Consider the following 17,465-nt stretch of genomic DNA (forward strand, 5'->3'; position numbering starts at 1 on the left):
ATCATTATTTGACAGACTACACCTCAAATAATACAACAACTATGCTGTAAGCCAGGTTAGCTTAATTGGAGCAGCTGGCGTTTATTTTGATACATATCTAGCATACATTACATTGAATGTGAAACAATAAAGCACTGGAATGCATTTGTAAAATATTTTACCTGTAATAAATTATACCCCTATCACAGACATTAAAAACCGCCCAGGCAAAAACCATAGATGGTTAACTATGGAAAACCTGTGTCCGTCGCTATGTAAATAATGTCTCAAGAGAGAATGCCGGACGTGCATTCAGTGCAATAGTTAAAAATGCACGAACACCCTATAATATTTGCATGTATGTAAAAATCCAAATTAAAATTAAAGGTATATTATTACAGTTTTGTTATTTCCATTACCAGTATATTCATACAAATATGATATATATTATATATAAAGCAAAAAATGTGTGTGTATTGAAGAGCACTGGCTTAGAATGATTTGAACACCTTACTGAATACTCATTTCTCATTGGCCTTCCTTTGGCAACACCCACATATACATCAAAACCATTAATATACGTTCCTCTAATACAATGTGTTCCCGCTCTACTACGAAACACGGGAAAAAAATATTATCTGCACCAGGATTGCCTACAACTCACTGAATTGGATGGCATAGATTTTTCATATGTACATTGATATTAATGATATATTAATTAATAATATAACAATGGGAAAAATTGGCATATTGATAATTTTCATTTTCCAAGCAAAAATGATCTAAAATATTCTGTATTTTGGCTTCTCATCATATGATGAGTCAGATTACAGCACAAACAATATCCAGTTATAACCTTGAATATAAACATTATATTGAGCTATCTTTGACTTTTGTTTTCCTTTACACATTCAGATACATGTGAGACAAAATAAAAAAAAAATACAGATGATAAGTATAAATTTCACATTTCTGCTTATGAAATGGAGGTCCCATTTCACTTTAAAATATAATACCGGTACAATATTATTTATTCTTTATGGTGCATGTACATATATGAAATAAACTTTGCAGTTTAAATTGAATTTAAAATGTGAAAAAATTACATAAAAGGCTATTTAATTTGCGCTTACATACAGGCTAATAACATCTTCAACTTGTAATGCAAAATGACGCATTTTACATATTCACAAACACAAAAAATGGTGAAAAATCTATTAGAATATATGTGAGGATGCAGTTTGCAAAATGCATGAGATCATGTATGAATCCAGCTTCACCCAGTGAGCCTGTCTGTGCTTGACTTAGTTTAGATTATGTTTTTATGTCTGTGGTATGTATATGTTAGTGTGTTTGCATATGTGTCCAGCTTCACACATTTTCATGTATGTGCTCGACTTCACACGCCTTGGAAAATATGTAATAGGTTGTGGCAGATGCATGTGTATTTGTGTATGTGTCCAGCTTCACACACTTTCATGTATGTGCTCGACTTCACACACCTTGGAAAATATTTAATAGGTTATGGTAGATGCATGTTTGCATGTATCACACCAGATATAACACACGGAAAATATGTAATAGGTTATGGTAGATGCATTTTCATGTGTGTGCTCGATTTACATGTCATCAAAGTAAAATATGTAAACATGGTGGTGTAAAACATTTACAAGTGTATGATGCACACAGAGAAAAAAAGTTCTGTGTGTTTTGTTCTGCAAGAGTGATCGTATAAATAAACTACAATTATGTCCTGTTGAGAAATTGACAATCATAATAAGTAACATATTCATTTTAAACAACTGTACTGAAAATTACACATCCAGTTTAAATTACTGTACTGAAAATTAAATTTGTGCAAAACTCTCTTGCTGAATAACATTCAAAATCATGAATGCTTGCATGTTCATCTATAAATCTCCAAGATATTTCCTAGTTAGTTTGTAGCGCCGCACCGAGCTGTCTTACAACACATTTCATAATGTCAGTTTGCATGAATAAATTAATTTATCCTTGTTCCTCATATCTTGAAAATAGATGCCGAAATTCTAGTCTACAGTTTATTTACACAGCACATCATAAATAGAAACATTCAGGAAAAATAATTCACAAAAAATAAATTCCAGTAAAACAATCACATGTACATATAGATCCAAGAATTATTATGTAATAGTCCAAGTAAGTGAGTAACTTTATCTATCTCTAACAGTTCTATCTACTAAGTCTTCTATATTTCCATCTTCCTATCTTATTCTAAAATTCTGTCGCACTATATATATACTCAAGATCCGTTCCTGACGATCAGGAGTACATTACAAGATCTTTAAAATCAGGAGTCAATACACAGGTCATTACAATCAGCAGGGGGGTTAGATAAGAGGGGGCGATTAATATACAGATAAGATTTATAGCATAAGTGTAGATGATAATGTGTGAACAATTAAGTAATGAAGAGTGATTTACAGATAAGAAATTTTAAATCATTACAAGTTTACATATTCTTGATCATATCATTGTTAAGAGTATATATTCTTGATCATGACATCTGTATTGGATTCCCCTCTCTGACATCTTTTCTTGTTCACCAATTAGTTCAACAGTCATCTAGGCACTCAGGTGTTGTAAGTCCTAATAATAATTATTTTCAAAATTATAAAGAAAAACAATACAATTTTTAAAGATGTTTTCATTACTTCTATTGAAATTAAAGCAGGAGCTTTTGAAGACACACTTAAGTAACTTAAAACATGTATAACTAAACATAATGGAAATTTAGACATTGCGACTCAATGTCAAACATATGATAGTGATACATCTGTAATATCCATGAAACTTACTGAGATACTTAAAATGTTTGTGGCGTGCTTTTACTAAGCTATGCAATAAATAAACATTTCTTGATTACATGTTGAAGTCCAAGGCTTAAAAAAAATAAGTTTGTTTCCTTAACATTCCCAAAACATCAAGGGTCGGCAGGTCGGATTTTTTTTTTTTTTGCTTATGAATGGTGAAACATCCCCAGACTGAAAATACCAGGTGTTATATTTACAGTGGACACCCAACTTGGCATCCAAAATGGCTGCCTAGCGAAAGAAAACAAACTTCAGAAAGTTGTAGGGGGAAACTGTTGTTACAATAATGATTACTCTTTATATTTAAGGTAAATGTAAACTAGGTTGACATATTTTATGTCTCAAATTAAACTACAAGCTATTGTTTTAATTTAATAAATGGAATCAGCTGATTGATCAAACAAAGTTTTGCCATTTGTCAGGGGAAAAAAATCCACCCAGGGATAATTTGAATGGGTCGGTCGGGTTACAGGAAACAAACATAATTTTTTATAGGCCCAATCCTCACCTGACTTGCACATTCATATGGATTGGTTCTATGCTGATAATCCCTTTCAACAATCTTCATCACAACATCTGAAAGTCACCCTTCTTCAAAATTAAAGCTGCCACTCACCTCAAATGTATCTAGACTCCCTGTACAAATGCATGGAAAATAAAATTTTGAATAAAAAATCATGTAGTGAGTATCCAGCAATGGTGAAAAAAAATTATCTCTAGAATTTTACATTTATATTGAATGAAAAATGCATTGTTCCCTCTACTTAAAAAAACTCAAAAGACATATTACCTAAAATGGAAAAAAGGTACAACTGTGACTGGTGTCTCAGGCACAACCAATAAACACACGACCTTTCCATCCTTAGCAGCATGCATTAGCTCCACATTCCTTTTTTCTACAAAAAATATACAATGAAAATTTTAAAAAATGAGATCGAAGAGTGTTACATGTGATTAACTATATTTCTGCCAGTGTTGGGACGGATAAATTTCCATAATAAAATGAAACAAATTATTCGCAACAAATAAGACATATGTATTACCTTGCAGTCACCATTGCACATAATCATTACGTATAAACATTTCTTGATTACACGTTGAAGTCCAATCCTCACCTGACTTGCACATTCATATGGATTGGTTTTATGCTGATAATCCCTTTCAACAATCTTCATCACAACATCTGAAAGTCACCCTTCTTCAAAATTAAATCTGCCGCTCACCTCAGATGTATATAGACTCCCTGTACAAATGCATGGAAAATAAAATTTTGAATAAAAAATGAATTATCTCTTCACCATACCTCATTACCTGGCCTCTTTAAAAAATGTGAGAAAATAATTTTAATACTTTTCTTTAGAAAAAAAATCATGTAGCGAGTATCCAGCAATGGTGAAAAAAATTATCTCTAGAATTTTACATTTATATTGAATGAAAAATGAATTGTTCCCTCTACTTAAAAAACTCAAAAGATATTACCTAAAATGGAAATAAGGTACAACTGTGACTGGTGTCTCAGGCACAACCAATAAACACAAGACCTTTCCATCCTTAGCAGCATGCATTAGCTCCACATTCCTTTTTTCTACAAAAAATATACAATGAATTTTTTTTAAAAATGAGAGCGAATAATGTTACATGTACCTGGGGGAACAGAGGAAGGAATTTTGAAGTCAGATTAATTATATTTCTGCCAGTGTTGGGACGGATAAATTTCCATAATAAAATGAAACGAATTATTCGCGACAAATAAGACACATGTATTACCTTGCAGTCACCGTCGCACATAATGTATACATACAACTGACAACATCCCAAATCCCTTTCTCTGTTGTTTACTTGGCGGAATTTTCTTTGCCTTCTAGACTGGTTCCCTGTTCTGGTTCCCATACATTGCCGTGAATAAGTCCTACGTTTATTGGTTTTGTTTACAAGCTTCAATATCTATAAAATCTCCCGCACATTTACAGTCTGTATTGTAAACTACTAAAACATACTTTACACACAATTTTCAGCTCAGTATTATGCTATCCTCTTCATTCAAATAATATGTAAACTCTTCTCGAATGTAAAACGAACGATCTACTCTGATAAGTAACCCAAATATGGCACTGTGTATTCGGTTGAATAGCCAATCATTTCAAATCAAGTGGAGCGGGTCTGCATCGCTATTTTGACGAAGTTTGCAACCTGTGGTAATTTTTTGAAACCTCATCTAGATTTAAGGAGATTCATGTCTTGACAACTGCTCGAACTCCCGGATTGGCATGCACTGCAGGTTTGTTTACGATTTCCAACCGTTTTCACTCTCAGCATAGATCAGTACATTGTGCATAAATGTAGTGAAACAAAACTTCGCTGTATATGTTATTTACTGCCAGAATGTTTGATTAGTATTTTGATAATTTGGGGATTAAATGTTTATGGGTTTCAGTTTTTTTCTGTAAAGGTGTATGTCTCTGGAATATTAATTTAAACAAGACAAAGAAAAACAATTCTGAAGTGGGACTAAAATGAGTAGTTAAAACCGAGCCGGGCCGGGAATTTGAAACTGAAACCGGGTTTTTGCTAATTACTGAGAATATACACAATCAATTGTCATAAAACTTAGTTACAGATGTATTTATGCCTAGGTTGAGAGTTTCAACTCAGAAATTGACAAATAAGTTTATTTTATTTATAACATTTTGTATTTTAATTGTGTCCATTTTGTTAAAATACAGGTTGAGTGAAATCAGTATGCAGTTTGTGAAGGGAAAACATCAAGACGGGGCGAGGAAGATGACAAAACATGATTGAGGATCCCAAAGTTCTTTGGTACAAGCACATTTTTAAAAAATCAAATAATAAGTATCGTGAAATGTTACTTGAACAAACATTTACATTATTTAGTGCTTAACTTACTCGGGAGTCATTATATTGTCAAATGTATTCGTATAAAATGTTCAATTTCTTTTGTATAGGCTCAAGCTACTCAGCCTACCATGAGAAAATTAAAAGATCTGCCATGAAGAAGAGGCGGGTTCTCAAGTTTCATATTATAGATGGCAAGTATTGTTTAGATTTAATTTAAAAGTATTCTTGATAAAGAAAGGGTGTTTGGCTGTTCATAGCTATTAACTTTGATTGCATTGTGTATGAATTTTCAAAATCAATTCATTCTTTGGTGACCGTGTGCTTCAAACTCATAATTTTTAATAAAAATACTGACTATATATTTGTCCAGGTATATAAAATGTTAATCACTGTATGAATTCTATTTCAGCATGATTGTTATCTTCAATTTGAGGGACTCTCACCTAAAGTCCTTTTACTGTTCCATATCAGGAAAAAGTTCATGAGCAGAACATGCAGAAACACACTATTTGGGAAAAAGGTACATATATCCTAAACCATAACTTGAGTATGATTCTGTACACATGTACAGCTAAGCTAAATATGTAGCACTATTTTGTTCTTTTTGTAAACTGACTACTGAGTAGTCAGGAAAATCTATCATTTCTTTATGTATCAGGAATTTATTCTTTGATTGTGATAAGTACCCTTAAAAAGTACATAATTCTCTAATTGTAATTTTAGGGATTAGGCTTTTTGTGATAAGGGATACATGACCTAACCCCTTGATTCTTCGTATAATATGTCAATAATAAGAGGTCCACTCATCTTATTAATTAATACAATTTTTATTTTTAAGATTAAAGGTCATGTATGAACTTTTTATTTATTAATTAGGTTGTGCATTGTTTTTAGTTTTATTCATCAGGGTATTGTGAATTCTGATAACAGATTCCTTTGAAAATATTCATACTTATGCATAGCACTGAAAATATACTTATAGATTTTTTTTCTTTTAGGAAAAGCATTAGAAAAATTCCTGCATGGGAAGAAAAGTTTTGGACTCTGAAAAGGAAGATGTGACAAATACATTTTGACAGTTATTGATTTCCACTGAAACCAATATCCACAAGAAAGAGGAACATAGTAGTTTTATGTTGATTCACAACTTTAAATTCAAGAATGTACAGTTGGTTTTATTATAAAACATGTCACGTACGAAAAACATTTTCGTGAAATGTACTCTGTCTTCGATACTTATTTATGTGTATGTGATTTGCAGGATAGGATGTGGGCAACATATACTGTCAAGAATCTTGATGTTTTTGATCTTATGTTTGTAAAAAAAAAAATAGTAATAAACAAAGTTAAAGTAAACTTTTTGTTACTTTGTATATATTAATTATGATGTCCAGACTTCCCCAGTATCGACTTGGAAGAAAAATCTTATTTATAAATTGCATAAGGCTTTATTCACTAGAATGGAAAACAGAAATTATTAACATTTGTGGTAATTAAAGATGGTATTTAATTAAATTTAAGATCTGTAATTATCAGATTTAATATATCCTAAATATGGTGTTTAATGGTTGTAAATATTAACTTTACTTTTTTGTAAAGACAAGACAATGTGGGACATTACATCATATTTAAGTGCATGTAAAGTTAATGTAAAGGTTACCTTTTCCAACTTTGACTTTTTTCAGAAAAGCCAATTAAAGGCATTGTAAATAATAAATTTACATTATCTTTACTTGTTTTGTAAAGCCGAATTTTCATATATAAAAACATTTCATAGATTTTTCAGAATGAGTCAAAATTGCAACGATATGACGAAACAATTGTTTCTTAGTGAGTTATTAATGGTTTTTTTCTTATGACAAATGTCAGATCAAAATATTTTTTTCACAGTTACACTGAGGTATATAATACTGAAGACGTATAAAATTTGGCTGTGTGTTCTTTTAACGGCTTTGGTAGATCCAACAACTGCTTAAAAAAGTCAGTCAGCATTTGCCTCCCCTTACCAAAAATATTGCCTTTCTGCAAATATTTGCTGCAAGTCTGCAGCAAACATTGTCCCAAACTTGCATCAGACATTGCTGCAAGCTTGCGGCAATGTAGCTAAAGAAAGCATGATAGCTAATTAAGTTTGTAAGTCTGTTAGTTTGCGGCAAATATAGAGGAAGCTTGCAGTAAACATTTTACCACGCAAAATGAGGTTTGCTGCAAGTCTGCAAATTTAGAAACCTTGCTGCACGCTTTCGGCAAATATTGCTGCAAACATTGTTGTAAGCTTTCAGCAAACAATTTCCTTTTTTTCCTGGTTTTTGGCCCATCCTGTTCAAATTCACAGAAAGCTTGTGTGCTAACCTTAATATGTTTTTTATAAAGAAAATCCACCACATATATCTGAAATAATGAAAGTTTCTGAAGTGTTGACGAATCTCTTTATGTTCCTAGACAATGTTTCCATACTCTTCTTAATCAAAGTACATTATAACTTTTTTTCTTTATAAATTATATGTACAGAAAACTAATAACTTTACACATAATTTCATAATTAATTACATGTATTACAGCTGCTTATTTATTTGAAAAATATACTAAAAGCATAACTATAAAAATTGATTTGGGACCTTTAATACATTAAAGAAGCATACACATGTGATATTAAGGTGGCTCATTACATCCACAGTTTATGTAACATTCAATACAGCACCACTTATAATGTAGATGTCAAATATCCAATATGGGGTATTGATATCATAAATATTTTTACAGAATTTTTTAGTTTTTGTCTAATTTCAGTGAAATGATTTATTTCAATTTTTTTTTACCAGAATTTCAGAACTTTCAGTTTCAAATGATGGGCATCTTCTTAAGACAAGTACACACAATGAAAATACCTCATAATACCTAATAATAATTTTATTAGAAAAAATAATTTCCTCCTAAAAAACAATTAATGTCACTATCTTTTTAATCTATGCATAAAACATTAAGAAATGAGTTCTGAAGAGACAAGGAATGTATTTCAATGGATTACATGTGTCAAATTAAATGAAGAATGTTTAAACGAAATGAAAAATCCAATTTAAAAAATATTTGGTATAAAAAGTCCACTTTCAAGAGTTATCTTTCCTAATTACCCAAGACTCAAAACGCTAAGGAACGTTCGACATTACATCTAAAATTCAGAACAAAGCTTTTAATTGCTAGTGTAAACATTTAAATCTATAAAGGAAACATATAAATTAACACCAACACAGTAAATAGTGCAAGTAAATAACTTTTTAATTTCATCAAGGTTGTAGATTTTAACTCCAAATACCTCCATAAAAACATGTTATAGATTGATAGAGCTTACTGCATGCATCGCTATGAAATTGACATTACTTGTTTGGCGAAGATTTGTCTTTTGTTTTCTTTTGGTTCTGCTTAAAAACAATTCTTCTTGGTTTATCCATAACGAATCCGTTACTTCGTTTTCACTTTTGATAACACCGTATGTTTCATCTCTTTTTAAAGCGCTTTAAGGTTAGGGTCCTATTGTAGAGGTACCTGTACAATTCGTCCCAAGAGGAACCGGTCGACATACTAGGTTTATTTTTTTGTGTAGTACGTCATCAGAAAGTGGTGTAATGAGCCTCCTTTATAAGGACTAGATAAATAGATTTAGATTTGACCAAGCAGTCACACCAGTTACTCAAATATGCTTTTCAGAAATATTTTTGTTCATATAAAATTAAACAAAATCAAAACTTTCACTGAGATATTATGGATGCCAATGTACACCTACATTCAGAGTTTCGTGTTTTCCTTCAAAACATTATATATTTCCAAATATTTACATTTGCAAATATCTTTCCTAGAGAACTTATTGAAGAGTAAATATGTTCAATTCTGTGTGAATTTTATTTGAGGGTCAGAGGTCATAAGCGGCCAAATCGCTCGGCGAGGTAATATCTTGTCTACATATATTTCTGTCTGTTCTCGGAACTACCCAAGTAAAAGCGATGAAAAAGGTAAATTAACTGACACATATAGATATATTCATTCAACAGATGTTCCATAGATCTTCCTTTGGAAAGATTGATTGATTGTATATTGTTTAACGCCCCTCTCGAGAATTTTTCACTCATATGGAGACGTCACCGTATGCCGGTGAAGGGCTTCAAATTTTACTCGGCACTCATGTAGGGCCATTGAGCAGTGAGGGATATTTTCCGTGTCAGCGCCTGTCTTCGACACTGGACCTCGGTTTAAACGGTCTTATCCGAAGGACCGGACTCCACGTCCCACAGTGGGTGGGATTCGAACCCGCGACGTCAGGATTAACTCTTTACTTCGCGACTCTAGACCAGACGCTCTAACCACTGTGCAAAGAGGGCGATCATTTGGTATGAAGAATGTTTTAAATACTATAATCACAGCCTAAAACGGACGTACCTTTATAACCCGAAATTCATATCAAGGTATCTTAACTAAAACAGGGATATCACCTCTTTTTTTCTTTATATATATTAAAAACCTATTAAAAAGTAAGATTTTCAGTAAGGATCATTGTTTTTTCATTGTAAACACAGAATTTGTGAACTGGACTTCTGAACATCATTGTAAATATTAAAACGTTGGAGCGACACGAACTTTCAAACCAATCAACTTCTTGACACCCTAGGTCATTGCGCGTAACAACATTGCAATACGTCGGCCCGTTCATGTAAAAAATGCAATTTTACCCGGAATTTATAAGTATTCGTCTCAGATGTTAATATAAGTAAAAACAACGATGTTGAAAGTTCACTGGGTAATGAACTTTTAGTTGGTACTTGATCAAGTCTACTGAGAAACCATTTGGGCTTCACAGGATTTGATCACGTTACCAACTAAAAGATCATTTAGAGAGAACTTTTTAACATTGTTGTTTATTTCTGAAACAAAATACTGAAACATGTACAATCTCAATTGAAACATATTAAAATTGTGAATTCTGTGTTGGCCCCATAATAATGCATTTCAGCGGAGCCAGGTGACTTGTTTACTGTTCTTGCGAATTTCCTGCGAACATTCAAATTATTAAATGTTCCTGGACCTTGCTGTAAAATGTTAGATTGGCGTGGTGTGTTTCTTGCAATGTTCATGAAACATGTTTGGTTCCTGCGAGTTTGCTGCAAGCTTGCCATTTGCTGCAATGTTTGCCGCAAGATCGCAGCTAGCGGCAATCATCTGCGAACAAGAAAATTTTCTTCATGCGAACAATTTTCTTTGCTGCAAGCTTGCAGCAGACTTCCTGCAGGCCTGCAGCAAGCATATCAGTTTGGAAAGGGTCAATGATAAATTGTATTTGTTGACAAGGTCATTGTATCTACCACAGAACTTACGAAATGATGACTTTAATAGAGACTACTGATATTTTAGCTTCATAAACTTGTTTGTCAATTAGGCCCCTATTTCCCTCGTTTAAGAAATTGTACATAAATGAAACAACAATTCATTACATTATCTAGACATCTTTTATGTTTAAGAAGTAAAATTCTGATTCAATACGTAGAGGTGCCCAAGATGTTTTTATAAACACAATATGCACTAAACTTTAACAGTTTTCTTCCAAATACTATATTCGGGAAATTCGCCCCTTTTATTTTCGCCCCATTCGCCCTTATTACATGTTGGCGAATTTTAAACGGGGCGATCTGAATTTACACCGTACAATTTCGTTAACAAAATTGTTAATGAGCGAATTCAAAATGGGGCAATTTTGTTTGCAAGTGCAAAAAGGCGAAAATAAACCTGTATACAGTATGCCTCAATATCCCCTTCTCATTCTCTTCGAGGTTTTAGAATTGCTTCTCTCGACCTAGTGTGATGATACATGTATGTGTTACACATATGATAAGAAACGTGTGATAAAGATTAACGGCCTGCTGATTGTAGCGGAATAAACATATGCTGATTTACTAAAATTCCCTTTCATTTCTTGGGATTCAAGGCTTTAGACCGGTTCTTTAAAGGTATTTGCTTTTTATTACAATGTGTGTTAACAATCAGTGATAACGAGGAATTCATTAATGGACTTTGTTTATCAAAGCAACTGAGTCCTTTTTTATTTAATTTTCAGTTTTCCTTCTAAAATTTATTCAGTGGCAAACTGCGATTTAAGATTTAATTTAAAAAAAACATTTGGTGAAAATTTCAGCTTAATGTGCACATTTTTTGAGAAAAACTCTTTGTCCACGATTTTACCGGACAACCCCCGTTTTTATATATGTAAGTTATAATATATATAAGTTACTCCGCCTATATTTTACTCTCGTATAGCACATTAAAATTGAAGTATTTGAAAAAGGAACACTGATCGACCGTAGTAAACAAGGGCAAAAAGCATTGACCCTGTGAACACTACATGTGGGATCAGGTACCTAGGAGGAGAAAGCATCCCTTTAACTATCCTCTCTGCCATCACTGGGAAATACAGGTGGCGTCCTATATAAACATGGTCTTGTTTGATTATTGCGTTTGAATAGTTATTTAAAAAATATGCTCATATAAAAATACAGTAGGTTGTACTTTAGGGCCAGTGAGAAGAAAATGTCAAAACAGAAGAAAGGAGCTTTTCCAACGATTTTAAAATATTCACGCTCATTAACTTTTCTTTGCGCTTGAGTGGCTGTATATTATTTCAAAATTATTTCATGTTGTAGAATCCTTACACTGTTTGTCCTGTACGGATACTGTATCACCTCTCCACTGTCATCTCATCAGAAAATGTCCTACTGGTGACGTAAGCATTTGAGCTTATTTCAAAAAAAAACACGATGTAATACAAATCGAATTTGAAGGGAAACTAGTAAAAGAAAAATAAATGTCATTTCCTTCTAGCAAAGGTTAACGCCACAATAAAAGAGGGAAAAAATTATACATTAATGTTTAACAAATAATTGAGTTTTATCTTCAAAATAAAAGTCATGTAAAAAAAATTACAGATACATATAGTCTCTTTTAACATAATGGTTTTAGTAATGGCTTAGTATGAAAGTTGTTCATACATTTATGTAGAAACCATATATTTTCTTATAAACAAAATACTAAAGGATGGCACAAGGTCGCAGTATTGTAAAACAAAAATGTACAAAATAATATACATATTGTGAAAAATCATTCTAATTAAACTACTTATATTTCTTCAAAGTCAGGAGTCAATTTCTTCAAATAATCATCCCTTGGATAATGTGGGCAAAAAGTTGTTTGTAGATAATCCAGTGTGTAAATAATGACCTAACAATTAGTATGAAAAACATAGTCAGCATTTAACTTAATGAGGAATTGTATTTTAAAAACACAGTTGTATCAAGCATAAAACTTGCGAAAAGACTTTTACAAAATATCCTTGTTTCATCATACATTCAATAGTTTGCCTCATTTTAGAAATTTTGTCCTTGGAGCATTTTCTTAAGTATCAAATTAACTGAGACATATTATTGTTAGAGAAGGGCAATGATTTTGAGAGAAATAAAGAAAAATCAAACTCCAAATAAGCATTGCCATAATGATATGGGTTAAGAAGTGTAATGTTGAAGTATTTTAGTTGAAATCATGTCCTGGTTAGCAGAGTCATAAGTCACATAGTCAAGCTCTCGTCAGAAAGTATAAGAAAATTGTAATGCCAGATAGTTCGAACAAGCAAAGAAAGAGGTAAAGTTTCTACTATATCTTCTATAAAATTCTTTGTGTGAAATATTTCATTTACCAATTCCGTTGTCACATAATAATTTTTTATTTAGGAATAGGTAGGTAATAAATATAATGTTGTACTTTGTAAAAAATTTTATGCATGCCCTAAAATAGGTATGTTTCGTGGAACAATTTACGACCATTAATGGCGAACAACTCTACAACATGGGATGCTACACAGAAAGGGTAAAAAAAATTTACAATAATGATAATTATAAATAATAATTATTAAGAATTGAGTTTGCGTTTCTAAAGCAGTTATATTTCGCATTTTAAAAATTTTCATATTTAAAAAAGAGTCTACTATGTATAGCGTCTTTCTATAACTAGGTTATCTTTCTTGAAAATGGGAACTCTTTTATGCAAGAATTTTTTCTATTTGTACTTCCGGTAGGAAAAAAAAGAGATCGTTTTTGTAAACAAGTAATAAATTGGTTTTTGTGACCCGGGTGATGGGGAAATTATACTGCTGTGCCACGAACTGTCACAATTATAGTGGCAAAAATATTAAGGATAGAAAAGTGACATTACATGGATTCCCAGTTAATAAAAAACATAAAATGATATGGAAAAACCGTGTCAGCCGCAAGAATTGGAACCCAAACAAGTTGCTCTAGACTATGTTCCGAGCATTTCATCTCGCTGTCTGGTCCGACGAAGGAGCATCCATTACCATCTATTTTTCATCACAAAACATTTAAGACTACAAACGTATGTATTTTTTTTATTTATCAGAATTGGGTAAATAAAATCAAGGACGTTTTTACCAGTTTCAAATCAAGGTGTAATGACTCGATTATAGCATGAAAAGCAGCGTACCATGATGTATAGTGATACAATGAGGTTGTATCATAATAACCTTTATGTATTGTGATATTAATTTTATGTTCCCTGTGGTATTTAGTATAAACTGAATTTCTCTGTTTATTATTTATATCAGATTATCATGATTATTATGTGGAAGGGTGGGGATTTGGGATTTTTTTCATAAACTTGATAAATTTTACAGTATATATTTATGTATCATTGAATTGAATAAGTTCGGGAAAACAGTAAATAAATATCAGAAGTAAATAAAGATCATCAGTTTTATTAGGTTAAAGTAAAAGAACTTCATTATTTACCTAATGCGTCATTTATCGTGATACACAGGTGTACAATTTTGTACATGTACAATGATACGGTGCAATGTTTCGTGTATCACCACAAACTGGTATATAATTTTATTGTTACACCCGTAGTATAGACATATTTCCTTGAGGCTGAGAAAAAATCATTATAACTAATTAGTTTATTGAATGATGTACACCATATTTGTATGGATACTTATACTACACATATAAGACCTTTATTTTCAGTTTGACCAAACAACGGAGGTTTTAAAAGAAATAAATGACAATCAACAAGAAAATACAGTGAGATCAGATTCAGAGACCTCAGAGTCCGATTCTGCTGAAAACCCTAGTTTTACAGTTGATGCAAACAAATCTGTATTGGACACATCCGTATTAATGCACGATTACTGTGGATTGATAGAAACATCAACCTTATCTCATCAGAAAAATCAACTGACACAAACTGATGTTCAACAGAATGACAGTGTTTGTATTCAGACAATTGAAAGTTACCTTGATACATGTGGGAGTAATATGGTCTCTTCAAAAAAATTATGTGACAAAAGTACTGGTACAACCTTACCGTTTTTAACAGTTGAAGACTTGAAACAGGATATTTCATTTTATACTGGTCTGCCAAACAAGGAGACTTTTTATTTATTATTCCAACATCTGTCAGACTTTCATAAATGTACAGTTCCTGATACTGGAGGAAGACCCAAAAAAATGAGAGATATTGATGAGTTTTTAATGGTATTAATGCGTTTAAGGTTAGGACTCTTAATTCAAGATTTGGCTAAAAGATTTAATATATCTGTGTCAACCTGCAGTAAAATTTTTAATGAATGGTTAGATTTGATGTATGAGCATCTAGACTTTTTAGTAGCTTGGCCAGAACGGAATGTTATCAAAGAAAACATGCCTGACAGTTTTAAACGAAGGTACCCAAATTGTCGTGTTATTATTGACTGCACTGAGATCTATACAGAAACACCTCAGTCACTCTCCAACAAAGGAAGGATGTATTCAGACTACAAGTCACACATGACATGGAAAGTGCTCATTGGAATTAGCCCTAGTGGAGTGATTACACATGTCTCCGATTTATGGACTGGAAGTACATCAGACAAACAAATCACAAAGTTGTCAAAATTAATTGAAAAATGTGAACCTGGGGATGCAATAATGGGTGACAAAGGGTTCCTCATTGCTGACCTATGCACTCCAAATGGAATTCATCTCATTATCCCCCCTTTAAAGAAACATGGTAGGCTAACTAAATCTGAAGTGGAAAAAACCAGAAGGATTGCAAATTTAAGAATCCATGTGGAACGAGCAATGGAGCGAATAAAAAACTTCAAAATTATTCAAGGTGTGGTTCCAATATCACTTCACGACAAAGTGTCCAAAATAGTGTTTGTTGTGTGTGCTCTCTGTAATCTCATGCCCCCACTTATTCAGTCATAGTATAATCTACTATGTAAATCATAAAAATAATGTATCTCTTAGAATAACTATAAGCATTAAGTACTTCATTGTGCAACATACTGCATATGTAGAGGAAAACTTGTTATTAAGTAGTTATACCATTTAATAAATAGCAAAAATCTACTTACGTTTTACATTATTTTTATTAGGTATGTCGATCATGAGCAAGTAAGAAATCAAGTGTTCCAAAGATCATAGCAATGATGAGCCAGAATGACTTCATTCATTTGCACTGCCATTTCTTATGCCAGAAAATCTTAAAATTCTACATTTAAAAAGATTCAGAAATATATCAATTCAGTTGACTGTTATTAAAGTAACTGTATGAATCAAGTTTTTAAAATAAATGCATCATGTCCTTGTATCATTGCAATGATCTTTGGTCTTGTGTAAAATTTATTACTATATTATCATGATTATGAGGTACCGTAATGTATGTACCTACATTTAGAAAATTAACATAAAGTACTCTGTTATAAATTTATTGATCAGATACTCACAAGTATTACAAAATATGTTGATTATGATACCAAAGTACATGTACACATACCCTAAATGCACAGTTAAGTTATGTAATACCTGGTCATGCTTATTAGGCCATAATAAATAAATTGCTAGATTCTCATCCGAATTTATTTAAAAATGAGGCCGTGAGGCAGCTTTTATTTTAATTTTTTTTCAGCAGATTTTTTATTGACCAGGTCAATCGGTGTAATTTTATCTAGAGTACCCGAATAAAAGTCATAGTAAAGGTTCAATTATCTCTTACTTCACATCATCACCAATCTTTTTCAACCAATGACCTTTGTTTAAAATATTATATGCATGTACCATATTACAGGAATTACCATCTTTTCAGCTGTCAAAATCATGTAGACTTTTGCAGGATTTAAAACAAAAGTAGAATGGTAGATAAATACTGATCCCTAGAGAATTAAGACAAAGAAAAACAGAAATTAAAAAAATCGAGGCGGAGGTATAAAATCTGGGCGGGCGGGAATGAGAATCTAGGAATATTTTTATTATGGCCTTTAGAGACTTTTAGTCAATGTCAGTACTCATCAAAATTTTAATTTAAGACCTCTTTTAACTCTGTCTGAAAAAGCTCAGGTAATACTGCAGAACAATAAAAAGAATTAAGTTTTGGAAGAATTTCATTTTCCCAAAGTTCCTCATCATATAAAATTTTTTCAAATTCAAGACCTTTATTGGTCCATATAATAAAGTGACACCACTTTCTTTCACTGATGGCCATTACCCCTTGAACCTGATAATAATATGCATGATTTCTCTTCAACTGTAAATTTCCATTTTCATCTAAGATACAAAAAAAATTGTTACTTAAGGCCGCTTCTTTGGGATGCACATCTTTAAAGCTGTACGGACATTTACTTCAATAACACCATGGTAAGGCTTGCAGTGAGGACAGTACACTAGTCCATCGGGGCTGGCACCTAAATGA

The 17,465-nt window shown here is 32.2% G+C and overlaps 1 protein-coding gene and 2 long non-coding RNA genes across 3 annotated transcripts; 2 read left to right on the forward strand and 1 right to left on the reverse strand.

Moving 5' to 3' along the window:
* Positions 1-1,597: 1,597 nt before the first annotated feature.
* Positions 1,598-4,748, reverse strand: LOC134250561 (uncharacterized). Its single transcript, XR_009988517.1, has 6 exons — positions 4,599-4,748; positions 4,311-4,416; positions 3,947-4,074; positions 3,622-3,727; positions 3,340-3,467; positions 1,598-2,607 (listed from the first exon to the last, which is right to left on the reverse strand). It is a non-coding gene; the product is annotated as an uncharacterized LOC134250561 (long non-coding RNA).
* A 232-nt stretch (positions 4,749-4,980) lies between these two features.
* On the forward strand, positions 4,981-6,167 carry LOC134250562 (uncharacterized). The gene is made up of 3 exons (XR_009988518.1): positions 4,981-5,109; positions 5,555-5,648; positions 5,795-6,167. It is a non-coding gene; the product is annotated as an uncharacterized LOC134250562 (long non-coding RNA).
* Positions 6,168-14,008: 7,841 nt separating this feature from the next.
* On the forward strand, positions 14,009-16,011 carry LOC134250560 (uncharacterized). Its single transcript, XM_062732929.1, has 2 exons — positions 14,009-14,111; positions 14,759-16,011. The coding sequence occupies exon 2, from the start codon at positions 14,912-14,914 to the stop codon at positions 15,980-15,982; it is 1,071 nt and encodes a 356-aa protein (XP_062588913.1). The 5' UTR covers positions 14,009-14,111; positions 14,759-14,911; the 3' UTR covers positions 15,983-16,011.
* Positions 16,012-17,465: the final 1,454 nt, after the last annotated feature.

This window comes from Saccostrea cucullata, unplaced genomic scaffold (assembly GCF_032062105.1).
Source record: "Saccostrea cucullata isolate Sc308-1 unplaced genomic scaffold, CSIRO_AGI_Scuc_v1 ctg2660, whole genome shotgun sequence".
Lineage (NCBI taxonomy): Eukaryota > Metazoa > Mollusca > Bivalvia > Ostreida > Ostreidae > Saccostrea > Saccostrea cuccullata.